At 41.1% G+C, this 10,479-nt stretch overlaps 1 protein-coding gene across 1 annotated transcript in view; it reads right to left on the bottom strand.

The window, feature by feature from the left end:
• Positions 1 to 427: 427 nt before the first annotated feature.
• TMC1 (transmembrane channel like 1) overlaps positions 428 to 10,479 on the bottom strand; it is a 79,474-nt gene continuing 69,422 nt past the window's right edge. The window contains exons 15-20 of the mRNA XM_045020251.1: positions 9,136 to 9,203; positions 6,856 to 7,095; positions 4,963 to 5,088; positions 2,971 to 3,049; positions 2,740 to 2,863; positions 428 to 702 (exon numbers count right to left, since the gene is read on the bottom strand). Coding sequence (XP_044876186.1) covers positions 428 to 702; positions 2,740 to 2,863; positions 2,971 to 3,049; positions 4,963 to 5,088; positions 6,856 to 7,095; positions 9,136 to 9,203 — 912 coding nt within the window. The remainder of the gene's footprint in view (positions 703 to 2,739; positions 2,864 to 2,970; positions 3,050 to 4,962; positions 5,089 to 6,855; positions 7,096 to 9,135; positions 9,204 to 10,479) is intronic.

Below are 10,479 nucleotides of genomic sequence, written 5' to 3'. Positions count from 1 at the left end.
CTCAGATATAATTTCCAAGCAATTATATTGACAATTACCTGTGGTTTTAAAAATAAATGAAGTAACAATGAGATGCTGCAGAAACACACTGAGAAACTTATGCAAGAATAAACTAACATTTTCCTTCTCATCATAAGTATTTATATACTTAGAATCACTTTGACATTCATGACAACATACATCTTTCCCAGACTTCAAATTAACAAGAAGACTAATGCAGTGGTTTCTGTTAAATATTGGTACTGAAGCCCCCAATCCTGAAAATACACTGAGCAACTTCATGCACAGGAGGAGTTGCATTGAAATCAATGGGACACCTCACTTATTGGCTGAATCAGGGCCATTTTATTTATTTTATTTTTTGCTAGGATTGCACCATATTATCCTGTAGCTCACTTTTACTAGAGGAAAGTGTAGAACAGTATTATTATCTATAGTTAGGAGTGCCCCGTGGCATTCTTGGGTATCCTCCAGGAAAACCTTCAAAGCGTGGATTTCTGGGGGGGTAGCCAGGCATGCCATATCCTCTTGGCACTGGTGGTCGAGTCACAGCTATGTGTGGGGGCGGAGCAAGGCTTCCTCCTCTGCCATGTGAGGCATAATGAGCATTTGGGCCAGGGCTGTGCTGCTGAGAGGGGCTTCCTTCCTGTTGGTGGCTGGTCTTTTTCTTAGACTCTTTGTCACCTCGTCCTTTCTGAATACCTAAAATGTATTTAGAAAAACAAACTGAACCATAGAACAGAGATTGCCTGTTAGAGCAGTAGGAGCAACAGAAAGCTCAGCACTTACCCGGCCAACCCCATCTCTTAGAGTGAGGTTATGGGGAATGATTCAGCAGCTCTCCCCTGAAGTTTTCCAGCCAGCCCCTCCCATCCTCCAAGACCTTAAGTAAGGAACGTAGAAGCCCTCCCCACCATTACATAAGGCAGCACCAAGTAAGTGGAGGCAGTTTCTAGGGCTGAGGGTGGTGAGAGAGATGGCAAAACTCAGCAATTTCATTATAAAACTGGCCAATTTCAGCAGGGTGCACTTGGAATTCCCCACATAGCTCTGCTGATGTGCCTCATTCCTGACCTACAACCTCCCTAATATTCCAGCCCTGACTTCTCCTGCTGCCATCATGCCAAACTGTGTGCTTGTTTTGTGGCATGGACAATGAGGACAGTAGTGCCTGAGTTAGGGTGACCAGACATCCCGATAAAATCGGGACTGTCCTGATTTTAAAGAGTTTGTCCCACGTCCTGACCAGAGTACGGTCGGGACGCCGTTTGTCCCGATATTTTGTTTCCTGGTCTTCGGCGGCAATCTGGCAGAGAGTCCTTCAGTCACAGACAGTCTTTGGCAGTATTTCAGTGGCTTTGGCGGCAAGGTTTATTACCCACCGCTGAAATACTGCCGAAGACCGTCCACAACTGAAAGGCTCTCTGCCAAATTGCCACCGAACTCCCGGATGGGTGAGTGTTTAAAAAAAAAAGCCCCCCCTGCGGTGGTCCCGATATTTTCCCCTTAACATCTAGTCACCCTAGCCTGAGTGCAGATGGGAGAGCACACCACACCCTCTTTAAGGCAGGGAGAGCTGCTACATATGCAGCCTGGGACCATGCCTACAAGGAAGTTTGGCTGACTAAGCCAGAATTCTTCCTGAGGATTCCTACTATATCATGCCCCTCTGCCATGTACATTGGCCAAACCGGACAGTCTCTACGCAAAAGAATAAATGGACACAAATCTGACATCAGGAATCATAACATTCAAAAACCACTGGGAGAACACTTCAACCTCTCTAACCACTCAGTGACAGACTTGAAGGTGGCAATTTTGCAACAAAAAGCTTCAAAAACAGACTCCAAAGAGAAACTGCTGAACTCGAATTAATATGCAAATTAGATACAATTAACACTGGCCTAAACAGAGACTGGGAATGGTTGGGTCATTACACTAATTGAATCTATTTCCCTATGTTAAGTTCTCCTCACACCTTCTATGGGCCATCTTAATTATCACTTCAAAAAGTTTTGTTTTCCTCCTGCTGCTGATAGCTCATCTCAATTGATTAGACTTTTCCTGTTGTTATGCATACTTCCACCTTTTCATGTTCTCTGTATGTATAAATATCTCCTGTCTGTGTGTTCCATTCTATGCATCCAAAGAAGTGAGCTGCAGCTCACGAAAGCTCATGCTAAAATAAATTTGTTAGTCTTTAAGGTGCCACAAGTACTCCTGTTCTTTTTGCGGATACAGACTGCTACTCTGAAACCTTACTATATCATGGACGCACTGCCAACCCCCCACCCCACAGGAGCCTGGACTTAAAAAACACAACCTGGCCCTCAATATTCCCAATATAAAAATTACTGTAGTATTCTGCAGTAAAACTTCGGTCTACCAAACATGTATGCACATGCTTAGTTTTTAAGCTAACACTAACATTAAGAACCTGCTTAAGTGCTTTGCTGCATTGGGGCCTAACAGTCCAAAGTAATACAGCTTGCAGTTTGTTACTACTATAGGGTTCTGGATAGTTATTGAAGGAGATTGTAATATTTCTTATAAGGGAAGGAGAAAGACCAATGCCATAAAGATTAAGCTGGTGGCTGCAAGCTTCTGTACTGTGGTTAATTTGCACTGTTTAATTTTCATGACTGTCCCTCTCAGGGTGTCACTGTACAGTAAGTAGAGAAGTTGAGACAGTGTATAGGGATGGTAGCAAATATATAGACATCGTCAGAGCAGTCGCACCTTGATCTGCTGCGGAGTCTTGTTTGCTTCCTTGCTGCTTGGGTTTAGTCTCAAGGGAGTTTTCTTCCATCTCCCGTGACTGTTGTGCTTTTTGTTTGTTTCTCTTTTTGTTTTCCTCAGCTTGCTAGTCAAAGGCGAGAGAAGGAGACATACCTTAATTACTTAAATCATTTCTCTACTGTTTCACAACAACAAAAAGTAACAGTTCTACCCTCTTTATGGCATCCTTACACTTTGTAGCTTCTTTTTGAGATCCAAGTTAGCTTCCTTGTAGGTTTTGGAAGTAGCATTGAGATAATAGATACTCAATCTAAATTTTAAAAGAAAAAGAATACATTCTGTTAGGTAACAATTATAAAATCTAACATAATTCTTAATAAATCCACATTACAATAAATAGGTTGTCCCTATCCTCTATAATGTGTTAATATGAAGAGTGGCTTTTACTCCACTACCCAGTCTTATTAACACTAACATTTTGACAGTTCAGTTATGTGCTCCCTCACAGGAGAAAGAAAGTACATCTCTACCTGAGATCCCAGAACAACCCAACTGAAAAATTCACTTTCCCTATTTAAGAACCCTCCTTTCAGTTACGGTGTTAAGGAGGCAGTTCCATCCAGCTGTTCTTCCATAACATGGGTGTTCTGCAAAACTGACTTGTAAAAGATGTATAATGTATTTTTTTAAATGCCCAACTGTTTAAAAAAATCCTTTAAACTTGCACCACAGTAGGAAATGTAAGTGCTGTAGTGACAGGAAAGACAACAAGCAAAAACATGGAAAACTAGTTGATTTTTGTTCTAAATCACAATATTCTAGCGCACAAAATCACGACTACATAGCATAATTTTCTTTGTTAAATAACTGTAAGAAATTAGCACATTTTCACCCCCTACTCTCACCTAATGAAACTAACTGGAGATCCAGCTATGTGATGTCTTATAGTGATGTTAACAGTATGTCATGCTCTTGGTTGAAATAGGTGATTAATCTTCTCTCTGTTTTGTTGTCTCTGATTTGCCTTGTATTGTCTTTGCCTTTGTTTTGGGCCACAGTCCCCTACTGCACAATATATATAATGGGAGCTACCCATATTCTCCAGTGAGAGTCTTTCTGTATGTAGTATGATTGTCAGCAAGTCTTTGCCAAATTTCATCTCAAAATTGCATTCTGCCTGTGTAAGTTCCTTCTGCAGTTTCTATTACACTTAACTGTTTTTCACTTCCTTTTCTAAAATATTTGGCAGTATAACTGTGTGACGTTAAATCATGACTGAATTTTACCCAGGAGTAAGGTGACCAGATGGCCCGAATTTTTTAGGGACACTCCTGATATTTGGGGCTTTTACTTATATAGTCGCCAATTGCCCCCCACCCCATCCCGATTTTTCACATGTGCTATCTGGTCACCCTACCCAAGAGGTAGCTGCACTTTTGTGTGTGCTAAGTGATCCTTTGTAAAGTCCTTTGGGATGAAAGGTATCAGGATTATTATTCTTATTCAGGACTGATTTATGGACAAACGTCCATTCCTAGTCCAAAGCCTCAGAAAGTGGACTTTGGACAGGGAACTTCTAGTACAAGGGGGTAGCAATCATGCCTTACTGAACACCACTTACACTGGGGTTTTAGCCAAAGAATCTAATTTGGAAGCCCTCTATGTGGGTTCTTTGCTACATGCCCCCAACTCTTACCTCACACCTAGTTTAGCAAAATGATGGTAGTTCTGCTGCTTTTCACACCTCTTTATTATTACGCAAAACCCGAGATGCCTAGGAACAGGCTTAAAGAAAGCCCTGTATCAGGGGAATAGCACTTCTGAGAGTTCAGTACTAAACATGCTAGGTTTTATGATGTGAGGTTCTGCCCAATAGACTGATTAAACTCGCTCTGCTTTGGACCCCATATATTTTTGTGGGGGGGGGTTGTTTGGGGTTTTTTGCTTCTTAATGATTTTTGGCACTATGGTAACAAAACAAGACAAAAATTAAGCCATGAACAAAAGAGAGAGATTGGGAAGCCTGCCCTTTGTTCAATTACACATTAATTATGATCAAGCAAAAGACTTGTGAATTCTTCAAGTCCCTCAACACAAGGCAGTCAGTGTTGTACTTGACTGTGTTTCCATTGGACACCTACGGTTGTGGAGGCTTGACATGAAAGGGATTGGGTAGAGATTCATATAGGAAAGCTTTGATCTGAGTTAAGATACTGTACTTACACCATAAGCAATATGAAGGGCAAGATCAGTCCAGGGTTAGAAGCATAACTAAATACTTTCCCAAACCAGGAAGGGAAGTCATTCTCTAAGGTTTCTGAAATGACCTCAAACATTCTAGTTTTCCCACTGTTAAAAACAAAAATTAACACTGTATCACATACCTTGCCAATGCCAGTGTAGCATTGCGTATCAGCATACAACATGATTATATCAGACCAGGGCTGGGCTCAACAATAAGTTATTGTCATTCACATTATCTAAATGCTCTTTACTGAGTCGATTTTAAGAAAAACATAACTTTTTATGCATGATAACAGATTAAAGCAGCACAGAAAAAGTTAAAATGGGTAGCTTGTTCATTCCTTGGGGCATAGGGCAGAGGAAATCTTACTGAAGCTGTTCTAGTTTATCTAATCCTGAATTACACATGGTTTGGGATTGCAGTTACACAGACCAGTCCCCAGATGTCACCCTCTATGTCTTCTATGATCTGATTTACTAAATGAAAATTGGCAATCAGTATCACCTGCTTTGTACCAGTTCTGTGAAATCCAACCAGTTTTATGTCTCAGCAGATTTGCTGGTATTTCATGCATTTCTCCCACATAGTGACAGTGAGTGTCTGGAAAACATTTCCTGATTTGCCTATACCCAAAGGAACTTTTAGAACTAAGACATCAAGACTTCTGTGCCTTCAGAAGATGCACCAGGATCACTTTACTAATGTATTTTTCAAACCATTCACTGGAAACCGGATCTCCATTTTACTGCTCTTCTCCTTTTACTCTCCATTAACACATTTTTGCTAGCAGATATCAAAGACTCAAACATTTTAAAATCTAAATGTAGTGTCTAACTATTGCTTGCTTTCTAATGTAATATGTCACACTAAATGGCAAACAGAGATGCTAAAGATATCTCCCCTGATATTCCACTTCTGCAATGAACAGGGTGAAGAATAAGGCATGGGATCAGCTGGTTCTTAAATGGGCAGGTGTCTTCATAGCTATATTCCCCTCTGCTGTTACCTGCTTGCAGGAGAATGCAGGCTCATCTTTTTCACAAGCAACTAGTGATTCTGGATGCCTAACTTGAGACACCTTAAAGATTATTGAAGAGTTGGTGTTCAGCACCTTCTGAAAATTCTCTTTCGGGTGTTTCAAGCTGGGCACCCAAAAACTGAGGTGCTCACAATCACTAGTCCCTTTTGAAAATGTAGGCCACGTTATCTGGGATATTGTTTATTCTTATTTCAATGTACATGGATTTACACACACAATTGCTGTCAACACGGACACCCTTTCTTTCCATCATTATTGAGAACTTCAAAGGATGACTCACAGCACCAGAAATATATTATCACAGTGCTACTGAATCTAACTCCCTGAAATACTGCAGAAAGTCTCAGAAATTTAAGATGGAAAAGCTCTATTTGGTCATCTAGTCTTCCCCTCTGCTACTGCCACATCTCTTTCTGCAGTACGTTTTCTAGTGCTTGCTGCAGCCTATTCTAAATGTTCTATCTCCCAAGCAATGAGACTGTTCTACCCTCTAACAGATCATCTCAAGCATGTAGAGCATGTATCTCTAACAGAATGGTTCTCTATTCCTTACATATAATTTCAGACTTGATCACACTAGTATGAAACTTTATTTTAAAAAAAAGAATTTCTGTCTTACCAGTTAGTGAATAATTTTTAAATAATTAATCATTTCTCACAGTTAATTCATCTTCAGAGACTATGGTCCTATGCACAAGTAAAATTAGCATAGTTTATAAAGTTCCAATACTTAGAAAGGAAGTTGGTTTTAGTTATGTCATTCACTGTACAGTAGTTATACCATGAGATAACCTATTTGTCAGGGAAGAGACGGATATAAAATGTGAAAGACCTGAATGGGCCGCAGTCAAAGGACGGTGGGATAGAGACAATAGTGTACACAGCAGGCAGAGTGGAGAGGAAGAGAATAAAGAGCAGCATGGCCATGTAGAAGTTATTGGATCTAGAGGCTTTGAAGACCCTCTCGTGGGGAACATTGCAACACATCACAGCCCAGCACTGCAGATACATCGAGGTGTGGAGACGGAACACATTGATAGCTGGCAGGCCTGGAGCGTAAAAAGAACCCATCCTAGAAACAAACAAGAAAGTGCTCTGTAAAACTCTGCAGCCTTAGATACACCATAACTCTTCACCCACCCTGGGCTTTCATATCCCCTTGTTTTGCAGCCACACACAATGCATTTTGCAGCTTATGAAGCCTTGTTTAACTCTTTTTATTGGTCTTGGCTCTGTTTCTTCCATTGACTTCATGGCATATGGCTAGAATACTCTTTAAATCATGTCTTTCCAACTCTCAAGGCTCCCCTCCCCTCGCCTTTTTCTTTCTCCAACTGAATTTTAACAGCCCAGTCAGAAAACTGTTATTGATTTCCCCCTTTCACTTTCTTCTTCTTTAAATTGTTCTTTCATTTTCAAATCCACTCAGATAGATTGTCATTCATTTATGGAACACATAATCCCAAACATTATACCCCATAATCTCTTACAGGCTTGATGAGTAGCTTGTTTTATCATAATCCAGCCGAGTCTTAATTTAATTTGCTGTTGTCTTATTTTTGCTGTCTCCTGAGCTGACATTTATTTCACTTATTCTGTTACCATGGTGTGACCGAAAGCACTCCTGTATTCACACACTACAGATTATTGTAATAATCTTTGTGTAAAATATGCCTTGTCGGGTATCATTTAAAAACTAATAACATACCAATCATTAATATTCTTTAAGAGCAGCAAAGAATCCTGTGGCACCTTATAGACTAACAGACGTTTTGGAGCATGAGCTTTCGTGGGTGAATACCCACTTCGTCGGATGCATGTCACATGCTCTAAAACCTCTGTTAGTCTATAAGGTGCCACAGGATTCTTTGCTGCTTTTACAGATCCAGACTAACATGGCTACCCCTCTGACACTTGACATTAATATTCTTGTGTAATGTACCTATGGAATGTGTAGTAAGAGGTATGAACATAAACTAAAATTATGATTACAATGTGTTTACCAGACAAGTCTAACTAAACCGGTATCATCAAAGCTGATTAGCAGTCACTGGTCAAGTGGCCATTCTTTGACAACAAAGGGGGCAGGAACAGATTAATCTGTATTTTAGCAAACAATAACATGAAACCTCTTGTAGAGGTGGAGTACAGGCAGCGCTATAGCCAGGGAGATACAGGGCTGTATGTGCCTTGCCAGTGTGGACGGGGAGTGAGTTACAGCGCTATAAAGCCACCACCAGCGCTGCAACTCTCAAGTGTAGCCAAGGCCTACGTTATATCAGAGTAAAACCACTATAGAGCATAGTCAGTCCCTGTCTTTACAAGTGAGGGTTGAGAGGCATGCCCAGCAGTATATGTCAGTGCTGCCCCAATAATGGAGTGAGGGAACATTCCTGAGTGATGTAAATCACTTCACAAAGAGACTTAGCATGCTGCCCCACAGTGGTCCCAGCGCTTACCAGCTCAGTTCATGAAGACCAGAAATGAGTCTCAAACTCAGATCTGTCATATAGCACAGCTGAGCACTACCATTAAGTGATCCGTTAGTTCACACTGGCAGATTTTTTTATATATTTATTTATCTCTGCCGGGTTTTTTTCATAGGATACAGGGGTAAGGAAACAGCTTTTTGACTGAGAAACTCTTTGGATTTGTGCCACATTAATACATTGTTATTTTTCAATATAAAACCACAGATCAGAGTCTCCAGAATGCTCCGCTGCTCTGACAATTCACAGCAGCTATAAACCTAACTTTATAGCTGCTGTGTGTCACCGGAGCAGTGCAAAAGATAGCAGAAGATATTGCTGAATCTGGTCCCACAACCTTAGCCTGGGACTGACTCCCACACTGTTACCCTAATTCTTTGCTGATTTAACTCCATTGATTTCAAGGTATCTTTCATTGATACCTATTGAGCTACAATGGCATAAAACTGATGTACTACAGTGGTGAATCAAGCCCAGCATTTCAGAAGTGGCAAATATGTGAATTTCTGTGTTTCATGCTTGATTTCACAGGCAATGTGAAAAAATTCACACAGCCCTTCTGGCTAAGCTGACCTCGTATACAATCAGCTGTTAATACCATACATGTTCTCTGCCACACCTACCAGATCATGCCTTGGTTAAAGATCAGTCCCAGCACATTTCCACTTATATCAAACTCTGAATAGGAAGGCTGAAAGAAAAGGCACAAATGCTTCCATTAGGCTTGCAGATAATGTTTTAAACTGACACAGGGCTGTAGATTAAAACTGTCATCTACAACAGCAACAACATACTGGCAATGTCTTCTCAAGACCCTTCTGTTGCATATTAACAATGAGTCATGAATCAAATGAATATGACCCAAGATCAATGTGTTGCCTTCATTACAGCCTGCAATGTTTCATTATAAATCTTACTGAGCTCTTTGAAGAGGTGAAGGTACTACTGGAAAGTACAAAGAGTTCCATTCTTATTGGATATGCTTTGAACTTTTAAAACAATGATTCATAGATTCTAAGTCCAGAAGGAACAACTGAGATCATCTACCCTGACCTCGTGTATAACATAAGCCATAGGATTTCCCTGAATTGATTCCCATTTAAATTAGAGGATAACTCTTTAGAAAAAACATTCTATCCTGATTTAAAATTGTCTAGCAATGGGGAATCCACCACAACTCTTGGTAAATTGTTCCAGTTAACATTTGCTAATTATCTTAAATATGTACCTTATTTCTAGCCTGAATTTGTCTAGCTTTAGCTTCTAGCCATTGATCTTCTTATCTGTTTGACTGTTAGACTGAAGAGTCCTCTAGAATCAACTTTTCCCACCATGTAAGCAATTAGGCCTGGTCTACACTAGGACTTTCATTCGAATTTAGCAGCGTTAATTCGAATTAACCGCGCACCCGTCCACACCAGGAAGCCATTTAATTCGACCTAGAGGGCTCTTTAGTTCGAATTCGGCACTCCACCCCGACAAGGGGAGTAGCGCTATATTCGACATGGCTATGTCGAATTAGGCTAGGTGTGGATGCAAATCGAACTTAGTAGCTCCGGGAGCTATCCCACACTGCACCACTCTGTTGACGCTCTGGACAGCAGTCCAAGCTTGGATGCTCTGACCAGCCACACAGGAAAAGTCCCGGGAAAATTTGAATTCCTTTTCCTGTCTGGACAGTTAGAATCTCATTTCGTGGTTGGACATCGGGGCGAGCTCAGCAGCACCGGCAGCAATGCAGAGCTCTCCAGCAGAGGAGTTCATGTAATCTCTGAATAGAAAGAGGGACCCAGCATAGACTGACCGGGAAGTCTTGGATCTGATCGGTGTGTGGGGCGAGGAGTCTGTGCTTTCGGAGCTGCGCTCCAAAAAACGGAGTGGAAAGACCTACGAGAAGGTCTCCAAAGCCATGAGAGACAGAGGATACAGCTGGGATGCAACGCAGCGCCGCGTGAAAATCAAGGACC

The sequence above is a fragment of the Mauremys mutica genome, chromosome 6 (assembly GCF_020497125.1).
Source record: "Mauremys mutica isolate MM-2020 ecotype Southern chromosome 6, ASM2049712v1, whole genome shotgun sequence".
NCBI classification, from domain to species: domain Eukaryota; kingdom Metazoa; phylum Chordata; order Testudines; family Geoemydidae; genus Mauremys; species Mauremys mutica.
The sequence above is the reverse complement of the archived record's forward strand: the minus strand, read 5'-3'. Positions and strand labels throughout refer to the sequence as shown.